Raw genomic sequence first — 27,969 nt, 5'->3', positions numbered from 1 at the left:
CAGAATAGTGAATCCTCTCTGAATATCTCCATCAAACACTGGGGTCATCTTTGTCTGACTTTTGTGGAAATAAGAAAGGGCAAGGGTGAAATCCATCTAATCAGCTCTACAAACAGTTCCCATAAGATTATCACTGCATCTAATTTTAACATCATTCAAATAGGGGATGAACCAAATAGTGAATATTTTTTTCTGAGAGTTTACTGCACCCGCTCCCCTTTCTTGGTCCAAAGAAGTGAAATGGGATGAATATGTTAGTGTCATCTCCAATTTCAAATAGGTAGACATTTCAAAAGATGATTCTCTCTGGAGAAAATGTTATACCTCTAGAGTGAAAAATATCATTTGAAAAGCAAGACAGTAAAAGCCAGTCATCTCAAAATGAAAATTTTCTCATGGTGGCTTTCCTTTTCACCTCAACGGTAATGGGAAAGAAAAAAAAAGGACAGTGGGTGAGGTAGGAGGGGGTGGGTGGATGCTATAAGAAGAGAGAAATAAAGGGGAGACACACTGATGAGTACAGGAGTGACACCGCTTCAGGAGCATGTTAATAACGTGTCAGGCACAGACAGGTAACCAGTAATCAGGCCTTCTGACTGTAACAGGGTAGACAGAAACACACACACACCCCCGCACACACACGCACACACACATAAACACCCTCCTCTCCATCTCCATCAGCCCTGAAACTGTTAGACTGCTCCGTCATGTTCTGGGGCAGCCCCCTCTGCTAACAGTGTGTTGCAGCTTTTACAGAGACAAAAGAAACAAATGAGATGGCTGGGTTACAACAAACAGCTCCGGGTTGTTCTTTCCCCTGGAAAATGAAAGACCCTCTCTTTTGCAAGCACGGTGTCAATTAGAGGTGGTTTTGCTCCTGCTCACTCTCCAGTTCTTAGCTTTTGCTGATTGGCATTTATTTAGATCAGGCTCAGAAAAAAAAAAGGTTGCCTTAATTCAGGATATGGCGAATACAGGAGTACAGTACAGTATATTTTAACGACACCAGGAGGTAAAATGACAGCAAAGATCATGTCAGTAGGGAGGGTGAGGCATAAACCTCATGCAAGTACAAACAACCTTGCACGAGGTGGATTCTGACCTAAGCGGGAGAGTGTGGATGGAGCTGTGTGTACAGAGAGCCTCCTCTGAATATTTCCCTAGTGAGAGAGCGTAGGCCAGAGGCAGTAAGGTCAGCAGATAGAGTCCAGAGCCAATTGACAGCTGCTGGTTTGACTTTGATACACCATCAGTGCTCAGCACAGCGCTTGCCCATTTCCCCCTCCACCCCTCTTGCACTAACCCGCAAGTGTGTTTGCTCAACCTGAACGCATGCTAGCCTCTCATTATGCCGCCCATGCAAACTTTGTCTCCTTGCAGCTGTTTAATGGCTGCACGTCTGTTTTTGTTTGTTTCCTCACCATAAGATTATTGCACCTTTATGGCTGGTCGGGGGGTTGGAATAATCCCTGGCATCTGTTCAGAGAGGGAGGGGTGTGAAAGAGCCAGAGGAAGGGCCATGCTTCTTTCTTTCTTTCTTTCTTTCTTGTTTGTTTTAATTTTTCTAAATATGGGACCATGTGGCCCTCTATTTCATCCTCTGCGACTGAGACTGGAGCTGTGGCTGGATTTTAAAGGCAAGAATGATGGAAAGGGCTTCGTGCTAACAGGCACAAAGGTCACTGAAGGAGCTTCTTGTTGCCGTTTATAACTCCCAGAATGAACACAAAATAACATCACAGGCATGTTAGTCCAATTTAATGGATGCAGAACAGTAATGCCTTTTGATACCTGGTTAGTTTGTGTTTTTTCTTTGAATATTGTAATTGTTGTTGTTGGCTCAGCACACATGCTCTACATGTTTTGGTGTCTATATAACAAGATTATTTGCTCATTAAATCAACAAGGTTGTCACTGTCTGCTCTTATACTTTCAATGCAGTTTTATTTTTCTGTTGCGTAGCAAAAGTTGCCCGAGCTCCTTTAGAAAAGCCTCATCTCCTTTCTGTTATTTTATTAATTCAAGATGCCATCTTGTCATGGCTTCTGTGCCTCCGGTCGTTATGGCAGGAGAACAAGAACTTAATCAACAGGGCATTATCTCCCAGTGTGCACCTGGAGGCAACAGTGCCAGTCATGCTACCACCCCTTTTTTGTTGGTAACCCTGACAGCCTGGAAACCCCTCACACCACAGCCCCCTGCAGCATCTCCACGGGCTATCGCCAGTGTCTGTGCCAGGTCACACTTGTGACATGGCCTTGAAGGCCCAGTTGGTGCCTTCTTGCAGTGGTGCATATTTTAGAATTTTTATGAATGAAGAGAAAATGATGCAAGAAATGAAGAAATGGTCCTGGTTTATGTGATTGCTTTATGCTGCCACACACTGGATGTGTCATATTTTTCCAGTTTGCACTTTTGAAACAGCTGCTGCTTTTGTTGACATTATTGCCCCGTGTGGACAGGTGAAGTAACAGCATGAAGTCCCAAAGGAAGCTATTTTCAAACCCTATGCTCACAAACCAAACAAGACTATATCTTAGAAACACATTTACTCTTAAAGGTTTGTTGACACTCCAACATGAGGAGAGACACGCATCCTTATAAACTGAAAAGACAGTGTTTTTGTGGAAGATGGCAGCAGCTCTGTCCTTGTGTCTAGCTCTCTCTAGTCTGACAAATGTTCTTGCTGAAGAGTGAATTGCTGGCTGTCGCTGGTAATCATTAGGTTGTCTACCAGCATCCAAAGTGCTTTTTATTTCTGCCCATTAGTTTGGTGAGAAAATGGCCGGGTATGGTCTAGCGTGCTCTCCCTTACACTCAGACTGATGCAGTAGGCAGGGCAAGCATGGGAAACATGAAAGTGTTTGAAGTATCTCTATTTATGCCAGTGGCAGTTTGGGCTTTTTTTTTTAAGCATGGTGTCTATAGCATCTCTGTACACAACTGACTCCAAAGGATCTACTGCCTTTTCTGAAGAAGCAATACACACACATGTCAATATTGTGAGACTGGCGTGTAATTATCATTCAAAGGTTAAAGAGTGGATTGATCCATAGAGAAGTGTCAAGGGCAGATCAAAGGGATTTGGGGGAGGATCGGACCAAAAATGTTAAAAGCTGCTCACTCTCAAACACAGAGACGTCAATCTTTCAGAGAGCACCTTGATGTCCTCTGAGGAGAACCTGATCAAAGCTTTTGTAACAAAGATAGTCTCAGAAGATGATCTGACCTCAGCTGCATTCCACTTCTGTCTTTCATTTTACTTTTAGCAGTCTGCATTTACCTGGCTGAACTCCCCAGCACTGCCCCGGTTTCCGTCTTTCCTGTGTTTGCACTGCTGGTTAAACTGTCTGAATATCAATGAAGCAGTCTCACCGATGTATAACAAACACAAGAGAACAGTGATTAAAGATGACATATCTAAGCCTCACTCACTTCCTTCTCCTCTCGTCTCTTTTTCACAGGAGATCGCGGCTTACTTGATAACATTTGAAAAGCATGAAGAATGGCTAACGACATCCCCTAAAACAAGGTAAGACAATTACACTCACTGCCCTCTTTAAAACATAGGGTTTTTAAGATTTATAGTCCTGCAAGTATTACACTCAATGAGTCAAAATTTACATTTTCGTTTTTTCCTTTTTTTTCTTTCCAAGGCAATTTCCCTTATGCACGGCTCAAAATTACCTTCAAGTTTACTGTAGGATGTTTAATATTACAGGGTGCTGATGGCTGTTCAGAAAAGTTTACAGTTTGCAGATAAATTATAGAATATTAATAATGACTAATAACTGCCTTTTAGCACTCCAATTAACACAACATGCACTGCTGCAGCATCTGCTGTGAATGTTATGTTAATGTGCCTCTATCTGTCTGCACATTCACCACTCCACTGTCTAGGTCAGATGTTACACCCCCATGTTGAACAAAATGCCAAGAGCTAGTGCTATATTTGAAATAGAATAGTTTTTCCAGCATGGGACCTAATTTATTTTATTAATGTATGCAGATACATATAGTGCCAATTTGCATGTCCTCCTCAGTTTTTCAGCAAATTTCAGCAAAAGCAGTTTAATGTCAGAGAATGTGGCAGCACTGGCTGTGATGCCATTATTTAACATACATGGAATAATGACTATTAATGGATGCAGCTGTGATAGCAACCTTTTACATTTAACAGCATTAGATACATTTCAGTTTGAGTGTATTTGGATATTGTTTTTCATATTATACAGCTTTAGTGGTGGCATCTTTGGCCTTTGTTGGACTATCAAACAGAAGTGTTGCACCGTAAGACCACAAAATCTTTTCTTAGCTCCAGCATATACAGCCTATTTAAACACGATCCCTTTTGCTTAAGTTTACATGTTCATGCATTTAGAATAAGCTAATCGATGTTAAACCTTTTTTTTATCTTTTTTTTTTTTTTCGTTGAGTTGGAATTGCTGTGTTGGCATTATTAGCAAACCTCATCCGTGCGTAAGTGGACTCTGAGCTTACTGACACAGAACCGATTGCTCGCATCCCCTCCTCTCTTCCACTGCCTCGGAGGGACATTGATAATAGTCCTGCATTAAAACACTACCAATTAAAATATGTTCTCTGGTGTAATTCTAGGCCAAAAGAGCATCAGGCGCACCCTTTTTTTTTTTTTTTTTTTGAAATCAAGAATCCTTCCTTCTTCCTAAGCCACTCCTGTCTAATTTACCAAAATGAATCCAAGATCATACTTTTTTCTTTCGTGTGACCTGTGTAGTTGGCTGTACAGTCACCTTTATTTCCTCTTCAGTGTATACGCATTCTTTTATCTTGCTCTAGTACCTTAAGTGACCTTAAGTAATAAAAAAGGGATCGTAATCAAAAAAAGGCCACGTTTTGGGGTCCTGGAGAGCTACAAATGTCACAGTACTGGCATCATCCTGCACAAGACAGGCTAAAAATGACTCTTGTGTGAGATGTGAGAGACTTGTGATCCAGTGACTTTCTAGACAAATGGTCCTCAGGATAGTGATGGCCACAGTCTGTCACCACTTGCTGTATGTGATGCAGTGGTCTTAGTGTGCTCAGGGACTTCAGCCCCATGTCATCTCGTAGCACAGGTGCTGATATCTCAGATATGTCATCAGGGAGCAGCTCCTAGTGTGCATCTACAGATCACCTGACAACACAATAACACATCTCATGTTTTAGAGTACCTGTCTTTTCAGCACAAGATGTGTGTGTTTACTCTGTATGTGTGTTTGCCAACAGGAGAGTCAGCGAGAAAGCTTGTGAAGTGTTTGTATTTTTCCAGATGTCAGTGGAAGGGTAGGGTGTAGTGATGGATGTCGGGGCCGGGAAAGGTTGGCGAGAGTCAAAGGATGAGGCGTATATGTGTGATTGATGGTAGCTGATTGATGGCTAGACTCTACATGAAAGCTTTCTGTTCAAGGTCACGGGTGAAAGGTCATGCTTGGAACACCTGTGCTTAAGTGATGTCTTATCATTTGTCATCACAAATCTTCAGGTGCATTTCGGCGGGTGTATATGCATCTGATTGTGGGTGCACTGTGTGCGTGCCTGTGTGTGGGTTGACCCCTGTGGGGAATAGGCTAAGTAGGCTAATTCTCCCCCAGCCAGGGCTTTTACTCCAGGTTAGTGGGGCATGATGGGAGGCAGAGATGAGCAGCAGGGTCATACACAGAGAAGCACAGCACTACATGGCTGCACTGCATGCATGTAACAACTCTGACACATGCAGGTCATAAAGATGGGAGTGGGCCACAGTCAGAGCTCAAGGAGCTGACACCAGCTGTTTGACCAAGGTGACACGCGATGCTGTACATGCCTTGAATAGAGATGGCATCCTGTCAACACAAGGAAGATAAAACGAAGTGGACCTGTTTCATACATGCATAGACGTAGCTCTGGGTTCATGCTGATGCGCATACAGTAACAGTACAGCCAGTGTTATCTTTTGCTTGGGTCTGTTTCTGTTTGTTTATCATTTCAAAATCTGAAGCATGCCAGGGGAGAATGGTGGAATGCTGAGTGATTGATGTGCTTAGCTCTAGTAATACACATTCCCTTTCAGATAGGAAGTGCAACAGTGCTTAAAATCAATACCAGTGTTCTCCCACTGACTGCTTGAACAGCACTACAGCTAATTCAGGCCGCACCTGTCAGAGCTGGGGAAATCTTTCCCTACTCGGGCCTTACACTTTAATTTACACCCACAGCCTCGCTGGCTTCCATTTCCATTAAAGGGAGAGCCTGGCATTATGGCTTTAATGAAGGCCACGGCCAGGCTGTGATTTAAGATGGCCGTTACCCCGCACCTTCACTCCACAGGAGGGAACACACTTAAAGGGACAATTAGGACTTTCCTCTACTGCATCCTTCCGGAGAGCCATACTCATTCTTTCCTTTTGGCTTTTTAAAGATGTGACCATACTGCTTCAGTTGATGGGATCTGAAGGTGCCTGTGGGAGAAAGGTAGAAACAGAAGGAAGGGAAAAGAATTGTGGTTCCAAATCTAGACAATAACATTTGATGTGACCTCATCATGGGCATAACATTGCGCTCCTGTTGAGAGCAGGCACTCATTGTCCATCATAAATGACACAAATGTCTCCTTAAGGGGCTGTTTAGAGGTGTTTGAATGCTGACAGATGGAGTAACTATTGACTAGATGGTGTCACAGATTGGTCAGCCCAAAGAGCTAATGGACACCTGTGTGTAGGACAGAGAGAGCTCGTTATCGTGAGCATCCCCTGAACATCACATGGTTTCATGTTGAAGCAGTTGCACATTAGTGCTTCTTGTCTTCACTGTTTGTTTTATTGAACCGGTTAAAAGAAATCCGTTGCAAAACACAGCACAGAGACCGCTTTTACACCTGCTAGTCTACTGTGTGCAGCGATACAGTAGACTAGCTGTAGCTGTTAGAAAGTTGAAGTGGTGGGTTGTGTCAGCTATTTGCTTTGACTTTTGCACTAGTTTGGAGCGCATACATTTACACATGTGCTTACATGACCACAGAACACACTGCTTCTCTCTTACTCACGCACACACACATACACGAACGCACACACACGCACCCACACATTGTATATTGAAACTATCAAACAATAAGCACCAGTCCTTGGAGGGCCCTGCATTGACACTGAACCTAGCCGCCCCCACGTCCCAGCGCAATAGCCCTCTCTCCTCCCACATCCACAGCAACAGAAACAGCAGCAGCAGCACTCCAAAATGAAACCAAGTCCCTTCAGACAGCTTCCAAAGACAATGCTTTTATTAAAACCTACAGTAGTGGCGCCACCCCAGAGGCGCGGGTACACCAACAACAGAGTAGAGCAGAACTGAGAGGCAGCCTGAGATCTGCTAATGACTGTTTGTTTGCTATTGTGTATGGTGTTTGCTATTGTGTAGGGTGCCTATGAATTTGTGCAGATCTTAGTGTCTGTGACTGTGGGAAAGACATAGACAGAGGGGATTGTTTTTAACGCTTATGCATGAATTTGCTCATGTGTATGCATGTGATATGTGCATACACGTAAAGTTGAGAGTTCATGACTGTGCAATTATGCAGGTGTTTATGAGTATACGGAGCTGACATGTGTACATAATTACAGCTGAAACTGTGTGTGTTTTGAATAAAGACCACGCTAGTCCTGCATACTATGTGTGTGTCAATTTTGGAAGAGACTTGGTATCTGGGTGAGTCTGTCATTGTGAATAAAACCTCCATAGCCCTATGTGTAAGCTGTGTTTCTGTCATCAAGTTTGGCAAATGGTGTGAGGAAGTGCTGGACCTTCAGTGACTGTGTGCGTGTGTATAAGTGTTGGGGGGAGATGTGTAGGATGTGCCTGAGAAGGGCGTCTGATAGTGTTTGGTCCTAATGCTTTGTGGCACTCGTTGGCTGGCAGAGTTTCAGAGGAGAGTGGAAAAGGACAGGAGCAGCAGGAGCAAGAGAGAGAGAAAGAGAAAGGAAGAAGGTGAGGAGACGGCTCAAAGAGAGATACATAAAGAAACAAAGGCATAGAAGATGAGGGGGTATTTCATTAGCTAACACTGAAATTAAGACTCTAAGACGGCGATATCGTCCTGAATCAAGCTGGGGCTATTAAAAAAAAGCCCACATGACATGTAACTGGAGAAAATGTTTAGTGAGCCACTGTAGTGGGATCACCCTCTTCTTTTTATCTGCATTTTCCGCTTCTCTTATGTTATTTTCATCCCAAATCATCATGGGAAAAGCCGAGCTGTTTGCATAGTGACACTTGGTTGTCCCATTGTGTCGGGCCCTGGAGGTCATTGTACCCCACTGCTTCCACCCAGTCAACAGCCCTGACAAGGACAGGCCTTGCAGACTGGGTGAAATAAGGCCCACCTGGGAAAGCTGGGAGGACAGGAGTCAGGTGAACCCTGATAGCATAACGTAAGAGTGAATGAAAGTGAGAAAATGAAAAATGGTCATTGAAGGAAGAGTGAATATGATTGAGCGAGAGCAGTTTAGAAAATGGAAACATGTCGATAAGAGAAGCGAACAGACGAGATGGAGATGGGAGGAATAGTGATGGATGTGGTGAGGAGAAAGAGTGGGGGGGGGGGCATACGCAAACAGACGAAAGAGCAGGAGAAAGATGGAATGGAGGGGGATTAAGCTGACATTGGACGAGAGAGAGAAAAAAGAAAATAGAGTGGGTAAACAGCAGATAGAGATGGAGGGAGGTGAGCAATGGATTCAACTGACAGATAGAGAAAAGTCCTGTGGTTTTGGGGCAAGGGAGGGAGAATGCAAACGGTCAATAGATTACAGCTAGTGTTGTGCCAAGTGCCTGGGCCTCAGACTCCAAGCCAACTTAATAGCGCCTCTTGTTGTCTGTCCTCTAAAGTAATGCCCAAGCCAAACCCAGGGAAGCAGCCTGAGCCTGAGGCTAGTGGAAATGGACAGGGGACTAGATATATGTTAGTTTGCATCCCAGCTGCTGTTTATTACCCTGGCCAGCTTGCTCACTAGAGACCATTCAAAAGAACATAGAACATCATCTAGTTTTATTGCCTTTATTCCCCCTACATGCAACAGGGCTGCTGCTGCTGAAGGCCAGGAAGGGCATGATCTGTCTTTGAAATTAATCCTTTTTATTATGTGCCACTTTTTGTATGGTAATAGACATTAAAGTTTAGTACATTAAAGTTTAGGACTGTGGTAGAGGGCTCCAAGTTAGTTTATACAAGTTGAGGATTATTGTGTAGTACAGCTAGACAAAAGCAGTATGAAAAATAAGCATGCCTAGCCTTGCTTGTTATGCCAATATGAGAAAGAGGTGGAGAGGAGGAAGGAGTGCAGCCAGTAGCTGGCCACAGGAGAGAAGGGATAAATAAATAGAGGAGGAAGTTGATGTCAAGCAGGTGTTCAAGGAGAAAGTGTCAGCCAAGCGGGCCGAGATGGGGAGAAGTGCTGCCTCTGCAGCCTGATAATAAAGACTTAATTCAATTAGCGCTTCTGCACCGGTGAGCAGCGTGCAGGCTGGCTGTCGTGGAGCAGGCCATAGACACAGCTGAGCTCGCCCTCAGCCACCCAGACACATAGACGTCCAGCCCTACACCGACCCAGCACTTTGCTGTGCTCTCTCTCCCCCTGGGTCTCTCTCTCGCTCACATACACACAAAGAAGACCCAACATTATTCACACCTGAGTCACTGAGAAGTCCAGTGACTAAACCCTGCATACACATCTCTCCTACACAGACCCTGTAACTCACAACACATACACACATAGTCTTTCAAGTTTTTCTTCACCCTCATCCCTCCCCATAAAGCAAACTCCCTTCAGCTCCTTTCCCCTTTCTTCCTTCATACTCTCTTTTGAACCCCCCTTTGCTCTCCACCTTCTTTTGTACTTTTTGCTTTCACGTTGTCACACTGCTGCGTTGGTGCCGAATCGCCGTATGTTGGCCAGTACGGTGAGGATTGTGACTGCAAGTCCCTATTTTCAGCCCATCATACCCTGGTGCCCAGTTGGGTGCTGTCCTGTGGGCATATGGTGTAGCGGATAGCAGATCCTGGGCCTTTCGAAAACCCTTGGGGGTATTTTAAACAGCTTTCCATCCCACGCACCTCTCTATGCCATTCCCTGGAATCTGGTCTGCCACTCTCTGCTTTGGGTGCGGTCTGTGAAAGTCTGTTCATGACTTGTCACTTTATGATCCTATTGGTGTACAGTAGTAGCACCATTGAGCAAAACGCAGTCATGTCTTAAAAGCTCCCACACATACAGGAAGGTGGAGGATAGGGAAAGGAAAAACAGGAAGTGGCAGAGGAATGTGAAGAGGAGGAGGTGGAGGAGGAGGAAAAGAAAGGACAGGACACACTGCTTGGATGATACTTTTCGCTGTTATGTAAAGAGAAGGAGAAAATAGGTCCTGGACCGTTGCCAGAGAGCATGGTGAATCACCAGCAAAGAACAGGCACGACATGAGTGTGCATAAACACACGCGCGCACACACTGGCACACATTCTGTCCCATTTCTTCACCCCAACTGAGCTTTGCAGTACAGGAAGTACAGCAGATGATGAGTTGCCTTTTGGCACCATTAAAATGTGTAAAAACGTCAAATGGCAGGACTGACCCTTTGCACCTTCTCATCTTTTTGCAACCACGAAAGAGCAGTAACCTGACTTGCTGTGCGCCTTACACATCAAGGCCACTAATACGCAGAGCATTCAGGTTCATAGCTCCTTTATTTACTTAAACTTTGACCTTCACCGACCAGGCTGACCTCCACAGTTTGCTTTCATCCCTTTTTTGCTTGCCTATTGATTTTTATTCCTTCATTTATTTATTTGTTGTCAGTTGTTACCTAACCATGCAGAAAGCTGTTCCCCAGTGCACATGCCTCACTCACCATGAAATACTCAGGTTGTTCTTACCTGTCTTAGTATGACTGAGACACTGTTGATTCTAATGAAACATCATCATTACATTTGTAGTAGGTGGACATTCCTGCCCGCTTTGTCAGTCAGTACTTTACTCAAGGCAAGACCCTTACTTCTTTAACTACTTCATAAAAGACGAGGCAGAGTGTCGGGGATGGAATGTACTGGATAACCATGTATTAATTTTGCATTAGTGAATTAATCAATTCGAATATAAGTCAATTGATAAATTATTCAAATCTTCTTGTCATGCACATTTGAGAGGAGTGGGCAGAAGGAAAGGTGAGAACCATTTCAAATTGGATTAATTAATATTCATGACATTTTTAAAATGAAGTAAGAAAAATAGCCATCAATTCAGTTAAACAGTCATATAATTAGGAGTGTTTGAGAGAGACAATTCCCACTATGATACAATTCCCTACAATAAAAAGCAAAGGGATTGATTTGTCTTGTCTCCCTCATCTTATCATAATTTCTACAACCTTTCAAATCTTGCCGTCTTTTCAAACTGCAGCTTGACTGATAGAACTCATAGAGAGATAAATAAATGAGAAGATGATGAATCTTCCTTATGCACATCATAAGCAAAAATAATTAACAAGTCAGTGCAAAATTCCTGCCCTCCACCTGCAACCCACGGCTGGCTTGCTGAGAAGTCAGGTATTTGTTTGCTGTATTTTTAATTTTTCATCGTTCCTTGGTGTAGTCAATCATCGTCATTTTTTCTGTTTCCTAGAGGTTAGTGCTGCGCTCTGGAGAGTTATGGAGACAGGTCAGCCAAGATTTAAAGCAGTCCCGCGCCTGACCCAAAGGAAAGCACTGCTGGATACATTAGCATGATAGCGATATGATTATGTCGGAACGGACATGAAGGGTTTCAATTATTTACAGGTGATGTGCCCGTTGAATTGGCAATGAAGTGGCTCGTAAATTATCCCCTCTGTCTAATCAAGCCTCCGGCGGAATAATGGAGCAAGTACTGATGTGGAAGAAGCTCTTTCTCGTTTCCTTTCTCTCTTCAGTATTTTGAGTGTGGATTGGCTACTTTCACAGTGGGATGATAACACTCTCCAGATGACATTGGTTGAAAGGCAAGAAATGTGCCAGCGAGCGCAGGTTTAAAACACCTCCACTTCATCACTGCTCAGTGCTTTACTGCGCTTTATGTCACCAGACAATGATACAGTGACAGCCAAGCATCAAATGTGCAGCACCAGCACCTAATGTGCACCTTGGTTTTGTGCCTGAAAGAGAGAGTATGAGAGACAGACATATAGACACACTGAAGAGAGAGAGTGAGAAAAAGACAGACAGGTAGAAAACCAGACAGGAAAACAGAGTGATGCTGTAATGGTTGGCATGGCTCTGCTCCAATGCAGACCTCCAAACAGAGCAACACTGTTCAGACAAAACACAGCCAGCCACCAGTCACTGGCTCCTTTCTAGCATCTTCTTCAGAGGCCCGTGGCATCGAGTTCTGTTCAGCTGAATGATGCTGTATTTGATTAAAAGATATTCAATATGAGTTTATTACTCAGTTTTATGTGTCCCCAGTGAATGTGTTTGATTTCTTGTGTATCCTGCTGATATGCCGACACGCTGCGATTGATGCAGCCTACAAGCTCTAACCACAATGTTAATCTCACAGAGGTTCTCAACTGTATTGAGTAATAATAAACCTATTTTAAGGAAACAAAGACAGGGATTCGCCTTCCCCACCCACCACCATCGCAATCCATAATCACCTTAGGCGGTTTACAGTATAAGAAGAAGAGTGAGAAAAAGTAGAAATGAAAGGAGGATGGAGAGGCAAAGGGGAAGTGAGATAAAAGCGAAATGTAATGGTGAGAGAGTACCACCTACCGTTCTGGTGTCTTCTGGCAGAAGACTCATTTTGAGGGGAAGATCGGGTGGTCTGTTCACAGCTAGAGCCATAGCTGTCTTTCCCCCTCTGTCCCTCAAGAAGTAAATAAGGGGTGACTGCACCCACAATTTGGCAAAGAGAGGATTAGTGGCAAGTAGGAAGGTGATTGGGGGCTGTTTTTTGTTTGTGTGTGCTTACTATTCCCTGCTATGCATTGTGGCAGTGGATCTGGATTTTTTTCAATCCCATGTTCTCAAAAATAGAAACATCACAAACAACATAACAAGCCAATGTGCAAGAGGAGAAGAGGGCAAAATAAGAAGCCCAATGTGTGCTGTGCTCCTGTATGTGTTCACAGTTTTATCCCAGCCTTTCTCAGACTTTCCCTGTCACCACATAACACATCCTTGGAGTCTGTTTATTCTCTGTTCCCTTTTTAATGCCTTTACAGACGGCAAATCCCCAGCAACCTCCAAAATGTCTGAACATCCCCATCTTTGCTTCTATTTCGATCGCATTTCATTTTCCTACGAACAAACACAAAGCTCACAGGGGGAGACAAAGCATTAGGGTTATTATGGGTTTAAAGCACTTAAAAGCTTCTGGCCATCCTGACACTAGGCAATGCAAGGGTCCAGAGGAGCAGGGAAACATTACGCTCCAATTTTTAAAGAGAATCGAGTCCCAGATGTGTTTTCTGAAGTGTTTAGAAGTGAGCCTATGCAGGTTTATACTTTGTATGCACACGTAATAAATTTTATGCTTGCATGCAGTGATTGTCCTATCTCTAGAAGCTGTGTGCCATGCACGTGGAACTTGTCAGTGTTCCTTGTGGCTGACAGTATTAGCTCATTGCTGTGCAACAGTCAGATTCTGTATCACAGCATCTTAGGCTGACTCTTTAGAGCTCTCTCCCCTAGGTCACACATGGAATTTAAGAGCTTTTCTGAGGCAAAGAGGTGTGACTCGCCCTGAGACTCCCCTCTCGCTCTTTCTCTGCATCTGCGTCTCCCTTCTCTCTCTCTTACTTATTTCTCCACACTTTATTTCCCCCTGCTTTGCTGCTCCACTCAAGAGTCATGGGGCGCACACTCAGTGGTAAACCAGTTTCATTTAGTATGTTTTCACATTTTTATCCAATCATAGCTTGCTCAGAGGTTTCAAAAGCCGCATGACACTTTTATTGGGGCCTAATTAAGGATCTGTGATTTAATCCATGTAATTTAATAGAGATCAGTCATGGGTGTGAGGCTCTGGCTTTGTGAAAAGGAAAGCTGATACATTGCAACCCCATGCATTCTGCTACAGCGCATTAGGGTTAAAGGGCTTTTCATTAGGGCTAATATTAATGCGTGGTATGTATACGCCACCTGTTGGACAATGAGGGTGCAAAGGTCTTCATCCTTTACACACACCCTGTGGCTTCTCTGACAGTTGTAGCTACAGAGCACAGCCTCTCGGGTGGTTTTACCGCTACCAGTAGATCAGTCTGTACTCGAAGCCATCGGCTCTGTAATTGCCTCTTAGCTTTCTCATTGTTCACATTCACATTCTTTCTGCATATACAAAAGTGGATGAAGCATTTTCACTTGTTACTTTTGTTTTTCAGAGGTGTGTCTACATCACAGAAGGATTGGGGCTGACTGCCTTGTTGTAATTGTTCACACTACGTGTACAGTCAACACTTGAGACTATGACAAACTTTATCTTAGATTGTTATAATATGAGTTGCTCTCATAGAAGGACTGAAATGCAATGCTGAGAAGTGCTTTCTAAGCCTTACAGGGAGTGGCTTGAAAAAAAGTAAGAGAGACAACTGCCTGGCATTGTTCTGTCCTTTTCAATAGCCCTTCACAGCACTCAAGCAGCCAGTTTTGTGACACAGTGTTGAGCTGGGAGAAAGCAGAAGAGCTAAGAACGGCCCGGGTTGGCTGGGGTGAGGGATTGCGTGCTGGGAGGTGTCTAGACGGTCCGGGATAAGAGGCTAGACAGAGGGAGGAGAGGAGACTGGCAGAGTAGTCTGGGCCAGAGGGAGGCCATGTCGAGGGCATGGCTGGATGGGTGCCTTATCTAAAATCAGGTCTAGTCACCGTGGACCTCAGCTTCTGGACATTAAAGGCACTGACAGTTGACAGGGAGAGCAGCCACTTCCTGGCCCAACACACCATCACTCACTTGCGCTTCAGTCAGAGACGTCTCTCTCTGTTTCCACCCTGATCTGCCATTTGACTCTATGTTGTGATCCATGTAAAAAGCAGCCCAACGGCTGAACCAGCTGAACATTTCTTTCTGCTGAATTTATAGTGTGTAAATTTAAATGTATCTGCAAGATCTCGCATTGTTTTATAAAACAAATGTCTGGCAGTCAGCCTAGATATTCTCTGGGTCTTGAAGAGTTCCAATCTGGCTCTGTCATGCTGAAGTCACGAATTTATGGGATCTCTCGACTCTTATATGAACCAAGTTGTCTAGTTGATCCTTGGTAAATGAGGAAAAAAATTCGATGACTAACGTTTCCTATGTGTAGGACTTGGTTTCATCTCTACCACTCATTATGCCTGAGTCCTACGACAGTTTGGAGGACGTTGGAGGCATTGCCACGTTGGCCATATGCTTTCCACGGCTCCTATCTGTCAGAATGTCAGGACATGGCGGGGGTGCGCTTTTCTGCACCAACAGAGGAGTGGAGTGCAACACTACAGGAGGCCCTCATTACCAACACACCCCACCAAAAGAGACTCAGGGATGGGCGAGAAGACATACTGAGCGATGTGTTTAGAACCAGAGGGTGAGCCATTTAAAAAGCACTCAACCCAAGCAACTGCCCCTCCCTCTCAGCAGCTCCATTATCACAGCAGAAAATGTGACACAGGATTTTTTTTTTTTTTTAAGTAGATGCTTCAACAGATTAACAAAGTAATTAAGGCAAACAAATTGATTCGCTCAACATTTTAATTGAACTTTTGCCTTTGTGTCTCCATCTGGCCAATCCCCTCTTACCCACAGCCAAACACCTCACATGTTTATCTGAACTGCCATTAGGGAACCTATATTGTGCCCCTCACCTCTTGGGTAACAAATGATGTGGAGGCTATGGTTTTCACAACTTATTTTACAAATTAAAGTGTTTGCACTATCATTGACATGCAGCATGTTTACTTTCTAGGTTGCATATATGTCATTTGGCTTTTAGTAAGGCTTTATGTCCCTCACCATTCCCAGCCCTCCATCACCACTGAGCCATTAAATTTATATTGGGGTCCTGCTTTCAGATGGTCAAGATAAAAATCAAACTTTTGGGCTTGAGGATCTGTAATCTATATATCCTGAGTTAGGGTGCATTAGTGGTCTGGTTGCTTCTCACGCAGGCAGTTGAAACGCTCAGTGGAGGGAGGATCCATTAGAAATCAGGCAAACTTTAAGGGACACTTTCTTTAAGACTTTTCAAGGGAGACATTATTTAAAAAGTTATCTCTGCAGGGGTAAAGTGACTTCTCAGTTGACTAATAACTATCAAAGCAACTCATCTAAATCTCTACTTTATTTTCAAAATGTTTCGGTATGGTTTTACGTAGAATTGCTCTAGCCTTTGAATAGGTTTATTTCCGATATGTATTCATGTAGAAAATTTCAGTTTAAGTTAAATGAAATGCTGTATTCCACGCAGCCAAGACGACTGGATGGTCACAAATATCTCAATACGAGTATACTTTGCATTCAGCAACAGTGTTGTGTTATAATAGATCATTAGCGACCACAAGAAGACATAAATCTGTCCTACTCGTGCTATTTAGAAATGGAAACTTGGAGGCTGATACAAACAAACTGCTCATCTGTGTAATTGCATTCAGGCAAGGATTTTGTGTCACAATGGTGTGACTGGTGTCTGACTGCATACTGGATAACACAGTTTAGCATGCACCCTGCTCTTTCAGAGATGACCACAAGTTTAGGAGGTATTTGGTCCAGATAGAGAGGGTGGAGCTCATTGCAGCGCTACACAATGTCCCCTAATTAAATTGCTCAGTCCCATGTACTGTGGAAGCTAGCGGCTCGGCAGATGTAGCGCCATGTTAAACTTTATGTTGCTTGAAAATGGCTTCCGCTCCAAGTGCATTTGAGACAGAGATGGTTTGACTGTAAAATGATGTGTTTTATGGCACCGTTATCACGGCGATATTCCTTAAAGATGCAGCGCTACACACTGTGGCATTCTCTGTCTGCAGGAAGGAGCAAATTGATATGAACAGATCAACAGAGCTATGCCCTTCTGGACGTCCTTGGCACCATACTTGGCCCTAAAATTGATTTCTCTCCATATCTCCTATGCCAAAAAACTCTCATTCAGAGATTTTATACTCCCACTGCTGACACATTTTGTTCAGGTTTGGAGAGGATGTACTGTTGGAATGTCATTCATTTCCTCCCACATTTTTTTTCCCACACTTTTGAAGTAACCTAATAGTCTCACGGTGTATTTGATAGTGGTATTCATCAGTTTTGTGTATGTGTATGTTCATGTTCATGCATGTGTGAGAACTCTCAGTATATAAATTGCCAGGAGCAAAGAGATTGCTTTTGATTTAATGGCTATTGTGCTTGACTTTGTGTGTGTTCCACTGTAGTAGTGTGTCCTTCCTTTGCCTCTGTTGTAGCAGGTAAACTCTCTCTGCCCAACATTATTTACACATACACGTACTTACGCCGAAGTGGCACACACACACACACAGGCGCGCACGCACAAATACACATACTGCCTTGGCTATGCTCCATTAAGTGGCCAGTGTCTTAAACAGGATGCTGACGTAAATGCCGGGGTTGGGAATATAGGACAGATTGTGTATACGTGTGTGTTTGAGTGTGCGTGTGTCTATGTTTGTGTGTCTCTGGTCTCAGTTTTATTCTCAGTGTCCTTATTGTCTCTCCCAGTGGACCCCCTCCACACACACCCTCTCCTCTGTGTTTGTGGCCTGCTGAATTCTATTGATCAGGCTGTGAAAGCTTGAATGGCTAAAGAGGACAACAGAGAGAGGCAGAGTAAATGGTATTTTGGAGCCCATGTGTGTTCTTCAAATGATGTGTGTATATGGTTATGGATTTAATTGGTGAGCCAATTAAAAGAAAAGATACAACAAATATTCCAAAGTAGCAGAGATATTTGTTTTCTTTATTATCATTGGTGATTTACTACTATTGTTGCTATGGACACCCGGAGTTGTGTAAACTGCCTCTACAGATTGCTCTTTTTACCGAAGAACTGAATGGAGATTTCTAACCAGACCATATGGCATTAAGACCTATTTCATAAACTTTACAGTCAACTAACAGGTTCTAACAGAGGCACGCACTGCATGAACACAACAAGCTTAAATAACTGCAGGTGAAACTGCAGGAGAAAGGTCACCTGTCGTTGTTGTTACAGATGGCCAACTACAGTTGAATTTTACAGTTTGAGCAACTTTGCTGTTCTGTGTGCCTTTTAAAGGTTGAAAAACGGAAAAGCAGACGTGTAAATGCAAGCGGTTGGCATGTTCATGCAGTGGGAGGTGTGAATGGAGGTTTCCTACCACAGAGACAAACTGCTGCTGTTCAGACCCTCCCTCAGGGCCACAGCATCGTCGACTTCTAGCTTCTCGTATCACAACACAATAGAAAAATTTGTACTATCAGCATGGTTTATTGGTTTATTGGTTGTTGTTGCTGAGAGGCTGAAATTCTTCAGACAGATCCAGTGAACTGCTTTAATCTGAAGTCTCAGACCATCAGAATACTTGTTCTTTTAAATAAAATAGTCGAACAAAAGATAGTTAGAGGCATAAATTAATGCTAAATTGTGTTACGCTGTCGTGGTGTGCTATAATGATTGAATAGGACCAGATTTATTTCTGTTACTGAATTTGGTAGCCTGTTCTTAATTTGCACGTATTGTTATTCTATTCTAAACTGGTTTCATATGGGGATGCTTCTGCTGGCATTATTTCCGGCAATTCCCCTGTTAGGGGGCAAGGTCAATGCTAATCAGTGCTTATATAATGTATTTGCATGATCATATGGGCTTTCCATCTTAATGACACTAACGGAAAATGCTATCTCATACTTCGCTTCGAATATCCAATCAATGCACAAATGGCATCCTCTGTAGTAATTAAGAAAGCCTTGACACATGGCTAATGTTGTTATCACGCTGTTTAAACCACTGGGTGACCATTTGTGTCTTGTTGATAGGGACATTGACATCCTGGAAGGCACTGTTCCCATCAAGAAAGAAATGCATTATGGGACAATCGCTAAAGATTCATTAATTAATAGCATAGATTTTGTCTAGATGAAAAACTAGCTGAGAAATGCTGGAATCTAAATCATGGCAAAAAAATGTACCCCAGACTCAGAGACAGTTTGTGTGCTTGTCGTGTAATATACACGCCATGTAACGAGCAGCAATGACCATAATCTGACTCAGTCTTGACTCTCGTGTTTGTTATGTGTAACACAGACTTCTTCTTCTTCTCACTTTTTTAAATAAAAAAAAAAAGCCACACTTTCTTTTTTTTCGTCTCCCTTCTACCCTAAGGTCCAACAAATGGTGAATGAGGTGCAAAACAAAGAGTTCTTTGAAGAACAAAGTGAACCTGCCACATACAACGACTGCCTGGAGACAAATCCTATCCCCTAGATTGCATGCTTTCAAGACAGGAGAGAGAAAAGCATCCCTAACAACAAAATGATATAAATTACCACTGTTATGGTCTATACGGTTCAATTTAATGTGCTTGTAATGATAAATTATTTTGGTTATGAATCTAAAGTGGACCTGAGTGCAGTCGGAGCAGCAGGACTGTTAGAACAATTGCAGCTGTCTCCCAGGGCTGTGGCCATTAGTCAATAAATTAGAAAGTAATTAGTTTCTGCTTCTGTGGCTCTATTTGAAGCGCTTCACACAGGTGTAATGAAAATTTATTGGAGCTGTTGATCCGGAGGAGAAAAGAAAAGTAGGGGATTTGTAGCGTGTGATTGTAATGTAGGATTTCCATCTGCCTTTCTTATTTTTTGCTTGCAGTGTGACTGGTAAGGTTAGCCTCGATGACCAGTACAGTAACAATTTGCTTTTTCTTTCTGTTTGTTTTGTCAACTTGACGATAGGCTAGCAACTATAAAAACTTTTTAGAATATTTTGAGTTTGAGATTTTAAATTAGTCAAGTTTTGGTTAAAAAACAACAACAAAAAACTGCCCTTCTGCTTAACATAGCAAAGTAAAAGACATTTTTTCTTTGCTGGAATCTAACAATGTGTACTATGCTCACACAAGCCTATGAGGAAGACAGCTATATCACTGGGATATCTGTTTCATTTTAATTCTCTGTGCTTTCTGGCCAGCGGGCGTCTCATCACCCTTTGTTGTTCGCACAGCACTTTCATTTTTTCCAGTGTCATCTGACGCACAGTCTCTGTCCTCTTACTCGCTCATAAAAAGAGGGAGAAAGTCAGGCTTCAGCCATCAGGTTTACCCTAATTGAACAGCTTCACATTTCTCTTTCATGCCATTGTGTGTGGATCAAGGCAGTCACATGAAGCTTTTTGTTGGCAGACAACATCAAGGCTATTTGTTTTGTCTGGCGGAATGTAAGGTCAACAGGAGAGGGAGAACAGAAATTGGAAAACATTCGCACAAGTGCGATGTCAATGAATGGCATGAAAGACAGTGGGAGGGAGCTGCCGCGGCAGCATATGGGTAAAAAGAAAAATTAGAGGTGAAAGAGAGATGAGGCAGAGAGAGGAGGCAGTGACGAGATGAAGAAACAGGCGTGAAGTTTTGAAGGCAGCAAAGAGAGAGAGAGACAGAATGAAAAAGAACAGAGAGGACAAGGAGTGGAACAGAGACAGGATGGACGGATGGATAAGGACAATCAGGCAGATTGGTCCCAGCCCAGGCTATGGCCAATTAGAATAAAATTAGCTGGACCTTGGCAAAGGCTAGGGCGCACAGTAGGGCATGGAGGGAAGGGAGGGGAAGTGGGGGAGGGGCAAAGGGGGAGAATATCCCGGTGATTAAAACCAAATGATTAGTGGTGTGCAAGGCAGAGGGCTAGAGAACCAGGGTCACCTGAGCCTGGAGGGAGAGAGAAGGTCTAACAGTAATGAGACCAACCTTCTCTCTCCTCGTCATCGCCCTCCTCCTCTCACCACCCCCTACCTTCTTTTTTCTTGTTCACACTCCCATTTCTCTCCCGTAACCATTTTTTGTTCATCTTAAACTACTCTGCATTTCCACATTCTACCGTTTTCTGTCTCCCAGTGTCCCTTCCCCTGTCTGCACCTCACAGTCTTCCTGTAGTAAACCCTGTTACTATCTATCACTGTCTCTTGCCTTTAGCCAAAGCATACACTAATGCAATTGTAGCGAGACGCAATTTAGCTTTCTGTGATAAGCAAAGATTTATGAGTAGTTTATCTTTTTTAATCACTATTGCAGATCTGCAGACATATGGTAATAGAAGAATTGAGCTACTACATAAACTCAACACAATAATGGCGTTTATTAGAGATTATATATGTGCTGCTGCTTTAGTTTGAAACAACAGTTGGGCCCAAATGCAAAGCAGGAATCCTGTTTGTGTATTTTGGCTCACTATTCTCTTTTCCACACTGTATAACAATAATTTTAGGAATCCCCAAAAATGTGTCCATCAGGGTGTGAGACACCCCACATAAACGGAGTAGCTGCAACGACTGGATGCTAATATTTTTTTACCCGTTAGAAAAGATAAATGGATTTCTACCACATGACTAAGAGTTTAGTATAGACGCCAAGCTTAAGATCAGTTTAGTCAGTGTTTTAAAGTGTAGTAAGCTTCACGATCAGGTTACAGTCATTATACTAAACAAAGTGGAGGAACCCTTGTCATGACAGTTAAAGAAGGTTTTGCATGGTTTAGAAATTATTATCATCATTATTATTATATCATTATAATAAGTCCTCTCTTGTAGGACTTTAGACAATCTCTCAAGTCTTTCTCACTTTTTTCTCATTGAGGAAACCTTTGCAAGAGAAAACTCTAGAGAAGCAGCAGAGCACTTAATCAGCTTCTTATTGTGACATCTGCCATGGTAGAGATATCATTGTGTCTATTTCCAACAAAGCAGCCAAGGTAACATCAATACGCTATGAGTCAACAGGTAATCATGCAGAACGTGCAGCGAGGTCTGCAGATGAGATGAGAGAAATCCAGCTCCTAGATGCTGTTCTAAGCTCCAACTTGCCTTAATTACAAACCTATTTGCAACCTTCTCTTTTTTTTCAAGAGCAAAGAGCTCATGTTGAAGTTTAAGTATCATCTGCCCTCCTCACACCCTTCACTTTTAAATCTTTTCCTTTTTTGTTCTTTCACAATCAATTTCTGTACTTTCTGTATCTTTCTCAGTCTCCGTTGTAGTAGATATCCCTCTGCAGAGAGGGCGAGTACAGTAGGTCTGTCAGCCCTGGAGGACTGAGAGAGATCAGAAGACATGTCAGAAGTCTGGTGGGTCTTTTCCACCTAGACCCCACTCAGGTATGTGGATAAAACCTAAAGAGAAAACGCAAATACAGCCCTAGGTCCACACCACAGGTCTGTAGCCAGGGGAGACAGGAATGCCCCCTGACTGCAGTCAGACAGACATCCTTGAATAAAGAGCGATATCCATAGGGTGGATTTCCATGTAGAAAGAATGTAATTCTGTGTGTGTTCCACGGTACTATGCGAAGAAACATGGGTAGCTGTATGCACAGTGGGAGAGAGAGAGAGGTGATAAATGGACACTGTGCTATATGTGACCATTGTTTGAGTTGCCAAAGTGCTTTGTTGTTGGCCAGTGATTATCTGGGCTACAGAACACTATGATGAGTTTTCAGTTTGGAGAACATGGTAGAGGAGGAAAAAGTGGGCAAATAAAGGTCTTTCCTGTTGGCTACGTGTGATGACTTAGCCAAGCCAGAAGACTTATAGCACAGTCTCACACATACGGCCGGGGGACCTGGATCACTTTGAAACCAAAAAAGTAGAAGTAGAATAAAACTATTGGTGGCTGCTGCAGAGCCCCCAATGTATTGTACTGTATTACAGTGCCCCTGAATGGCCTGCGGTCGGAGGTGAGCAGTGGCAATTTTAGCCGGCTCCTGACAGTGGACAGGAGGCCTGGTCAACTGGACGACAGTGAGGGTCACAGGTTCCCCTGGGGAGGAGATATCCCAAAGGGGGTGGGCAGATGGGGTCTGGAATGAGAGTGTTCTCAGACAGGTGGATGGTTGTCACCCTTATTTTGCCACCGCCAGCAAGCAGGTGGCCTCTCCCTCCTCCTCTTCCACTCAAGGGTCACCTTGACATGGCACTGCTTCCCCATGGGTCCCATCCCTTCATATACACTCTATACACACACACACACACACACTTGTGCTCACACAGACACGCCAATGGTTCTCTGCTCCTCTCAGTCAACCCCAGCACCTGGGGACTGGGAGTGTAAACAGTCGCTCTCAAGGTTGAACCCAGGTGTTTCATTTCCATTAAGGCCCTCATCACATTCACAGCCTCCTCCCTCTGACTTTGGTCATAACACAGACGAAATAGTCATTAAATTTTAGATTACCTTCTCTTTGCCTTTGTAGATGTTGAGATGCACAGGGTCTATTTTAAATGTCTTTCTATGAAATAATTATCTCCCAACTCTTTGCACTCGACGTCTTCAAAAGAGGATGTTCCATTGATGATTTTTGCCCTACATCATAGCTTTGCTCTTGCCGCAACTCTAAAACCCAATATAGCGTAATTAAACTAACACAGTGACATCAATAAAGACAGAAGTGCTCTGTAATTACAGTCTGTGCTAGGACATCATAAGCAGGCAGTGTCATCACCCTAACGAAGGAAATAAATCGATGGCAGACGGACAAAGCCCCGCTTTACAATCCCCTTCTCCTCTGACACACAAAGCCAACCATAAACACGAGTAAGGCAAGAGTTTAATGGCAATCTTAAAGTTGCGGAGGCCACTAGCTTGTCTTTACTGCTCCTGCCCTGCAATACAATGGGTGCCTTGACACTTTAACCACTCCCTTACTCTCCTTCATTAGCTGGGCTTCTCTCTGTTTCTCCTCTAAGCCTGCCTTTTCCCTTTCCCTCCTCTTCTCTGTGGTGTCTAGTCTCCTCATCCTCTGGAGACACATGAGTGGCAGGCCTTCCCCTTAATAACTGTGTATTCCAATTCTGACACAGTTGCACACAAACAGACACACAGATATAAATACACACAAACACGCGGAAAAAAAATGTTGCAGGATTCAAGATTGGCATTCCCACGTTGCTGCTTCCTGCAGAGAACCATGTGGACAGTAAGGCTAAATGTCAGAGACAGATAGTCCACACGCACACACACATACATGCAGGGTCGCTCCCACAAACCGTACAGACAAGACGCCGCACACTGATAGTGTTTGGAGTGTGAGGCTAAATGTCAAGGGATGATGTAAATTCTCATGATTGCTTCCAGAAGTAGTTTATCACAATGCCAACGATGGCAAGATCAGTGTCTCATTGTCCTCGAAGAGCAGGACAGTAGCGCTCCAGCACAAGTAGTAGACAGTGTTTGTGTTTCTGCAATCAGTAGCACTTTACAGCTTGGTCATATCATGATTATTGAGTAGTGATAGTTTGAAGTTTTAAAGAAAATGATTAGTACCCTGTAATTTATAAAATAACCAGCAATTTGCAAAAGGGTATACCTGGCTAATATAGAAAGAAAATGATCTAACAGGGTGGTAAGGTGCCAAAAATAAAGACTGAACATCTAACCATGTCAAAGAACATTTAAATAAAGTGTTGAAGCATACAAGTATAGCAGTATTTTTGAAACAACTACTAACTATAAAAATAATTCTAGTTAAAGGTTGAGATTTGAATGTTTTGACGTATTATGCCACAATAAAACCTTCAAAAACACATAAAAATCATATCAAGATCATCAGTCAAAGGAAGAAATTACTATGTATCATATATGATATAATGTGGCTTTCTTTATATTCCAAACATCCCCTTTTTGTTAAAAAGTAATACTGCTGTATTTGTTTAGTGATGTAACTTTTTGTTACTTTGTTATTTGTTTCTGATTCTTTTTAGTTTCTGTGTAATAACCATAAATCAGAGCTGCAGAATGCTAGCTGTTGCTTTCTGTTAATGTTAGTATTTTATACTAACATTGCTTTCTTATTATTACTTTGGTAATTGCATGGGTTAACCGAACTATTACCTCTTTATTATTAATCTATCGCTATAATATTTCAGTTCTATTACCAAGCTTTAGTGTCAAGTGTTGCCCAGAAATCTATAATAATATTTCTTCTCAGCGTCTGTTCTCTGCATCAAGGTTTCCAGCTGAGATTAGTCTGGGCTATATCCAAGCGTGTTACATGCAAACACGAGGGAGTGTGTGGACCCGACCCAAGACTCAAATCAGAAATAGGGATGCCTGCCATAGTTGAGTTTGTATAAAAATTCTTTAAACATCCAGAGTAGTCTCAGGGCGACAGTAGTGCATCTTTCTTAGCCTTCTTTCCCCCTACACATCATTTGTTAAAATGAACCAATGCTAAATATGCCATTTACAAGAAATATGAGTAACTAGTGAGTTGTAAAGTTGTGTATACTACTAAATGTACGTATCACATCAATTAGTAAAACATATTTAATTCAGGAGTGTGTCTCCCTGTTGCCCTGCATTATATGCAGCACGCAGCCAGAAACAAACTCTAGTCATTCTGGGCTGTTGCCTGGACTCCCCACCCTAACTTGCTGCCTACTTGCTGAGGTGACTGATGAGCAGACTCACTGGTGTGTCAAATATGTGGGAAATAGTCAATCAGCTAGGCCGGTGTGACAAGCCTGTGTATTTCTGTGGTTTGGAAATGCTGTTTCAAAAAAGTGTGTGAAAGTCATGCTCTGTGCCAGACTGAGGATAAACACTTTATGGTTTTGGAATAGGAGAGTTACGCCTCTTCCTTCTCTGGAAGGTATGGTTAGATGCTAATTTTATCTATAGTTAGTCGACCCCAAGCTGCGTGGTATTTATTGCGCACTTGTACTACTAGGGCAGCCGTGCTCGAGTGTATTTCTGTCTGTCTGGAAATTTGTGTGTGTGCATTGTGTAGCTGATTTTTTTTTTTTACATAAATGAGAAAAAGATGGGAAGAAAGGAAAAAGATTATGTTTTGGACTGGATAATTTATGGAGGAGATACTGTTGATGTGATTTAGTGTGTGGGTGCTCCATGGGCCACTGAACATGGAAAATGAGAAGGCAGAGGTGGCCATGATTAGAGGTGTACCTTGTTGACTACTTTATGAGTGTATTCAGATGTGTGTGTACATGTGCACATCGATGGCTGTAGGAGCTTATAGTTGAACGGCCAAAGGTAAACATAGCAGGACACGCACAGTCTATCATCTCCATTGTCTGGGTAATAACTGTCAGTGTTGGTGTGTATTACCAGGACAAGCAAAGTTGACTTTTCCCGTGCTTTACTCAGTCATACTGTGTGTGTGTGTTTGTATTTATGTGATTATGTGTGAGGTCCTCGCCCTAGCTGATGTATCTGAGTGATCTCAGACATGTGTTAGGGGCCAAGATGAAGGGTCATCATATACAAACACACCCAGGGAAATAGAGTGTGAGAGAGCGTTGGGGCCCGTGGGACCACTTGACTAACACTCTCACCCATGAAATCATATACTACCCAACATGTTTCTTCTGTTTGCCTCCATTCAGCTACTGGAAAACAGATTATTTGGTCTTTGAATAACATCAACAGAACATGTCAGAAATAAAATTGCAAAGAGTCCACAGGATAACAGTGGCAGTAGACAAGAATAAGAATCAAAACGCCAGGGTTCATTTATCCATCTCCTTAAGCCGCTTAGTTCAATCAGGGTTGCAGCGGCAAAGCAGAGGATCCCAGACATCTATGTTCCCCACAACTTCTTCAATCTCCTCCTCGTTTTATTTTTTGGTTTGTCGTCTATGATGATAGGTGTGGGAAGGGTACACGGAAAGCATATAGACTAACCAAGTACACAGATACGTGGCTTCAGCTTTTCTAGTCATGTATATATTTTCACCAACCCATAGATAATACTGTTCTGCATTTTTCATTACTAGTTTTTCCTTAGTGTTACATTTTAGTTTCCAATTACAATTTATTTGCTTGTTTCAGTTCTTATTGTTTAAAAAAATATTTAGCTTCAGTTTAGTTTCTGTTAGTTTAAAGAGTTTTTTCATCGTTATTCGACTGGCACTTTTAGTGGCAATTTTGCATTTTTTACTGTCATTAGTAAACAATAGTACAAAATATTAGTTAATTAGGGCTTTTTTCAGAAGTTTATTTTTCATTTTTATTTCAGTTAACTAAAGTGTTTTTCATACATAGATTTTTAGTTTAGTTGTATTTAACCAACCAGAACATTTTTGACACGGGAGAACCCGCTAAAAAACATGGCGCTCTGGAGAATATATTTATTAGAATATTATAATGTCTATTCAAATTGTATTCAAGTATTTCTCTTTGTTTTGACTTTGAGAGAAGAATATGGTCAATCTGTTTAAGCCGGATCCTCTACTTGCACATTTTCATAGTCTGCAAAATGAATGTTGACACACTCTGAAATCCAGTGGCTACACTTCACAATCATTAGTGTTTAGTTATGCATTTCCATGAGGATTGTCTGCATATTAGGCCATGCCTGGACAGCAGTCCAACTACAGCAGACCTGTTTACAGTGCTGGTTTGTTATTCGTGATAAACATTTTAACAGCGTAGCATCCTTAGTATCAGTAGGAATATAGATGCTAAGGATTATAGGCATCTCAAACTATTTTTTTTCTTTGTCAAAAAGCAGAATGGGCTAACAATTGTCCTACTTAAGTCTATTTTTTTCCTTTACTTTGTTTAACCAACCAAGGTGCAGTACAATCACTGAGCACAAATGCTCTTTTTTATGCTACACACAGTTGCACACATTCACAGTTGGAGGCTTCCCAATGCAACCGCAGTTTGATCTCATGGCCAGCTAAGCAGCTTTAATCTGTTTTGTACAAAGTTGGATCATACTGATTGTCCCACACACTGCTCTCCTGCAGCTGTGCAAAGGCTAGT

The 27,969-nt window shown here is 42.6% G+C and overlaps 1 protein-coding gene across 1 annotated transcript in view; it reads left to right on the top strand.

Annotated features, from left to right (window-relative positions):
* camta1a (calmodulin binding transcription activator 1a) overlaps nucleotides 1–27,969 on the top strand; it is a 281,030-nt gene that overhangs the window by 120,107 nt on the left and 132,954 nt on the right. The window contains exon 4 of the mRNA XM_025901871.1: nucleotides 3,465–3,532. Coding sequence (XP_025757656.1) covers nucleotides 3,465–3,532 — 68 coding nt within the window. The remainder of the gene's footprint in view (nucleotides 1–3,464; nucleotides 3,533–27,969) is intronic.

This window comes from Oreochromis niloticus, linkage group LG20, assembly GCF_001858045.2.
Source record: "Oreochromis niloticus isolate F11D_XX linkage group LG20, O_niloticus_UMD_NMBU, whole genome shotgun sequence".
In the NCBI taxonomy this organism is placed as follows: Eukaryota; Metazoa; Chordata; class Actinopteri; order Cichliformes; family Cichlidae; genus Oreochromis; species Oreochromis niloticus.
This window is presented reverse-complemented; position numbering and strand designations above follow the sequence as displayed.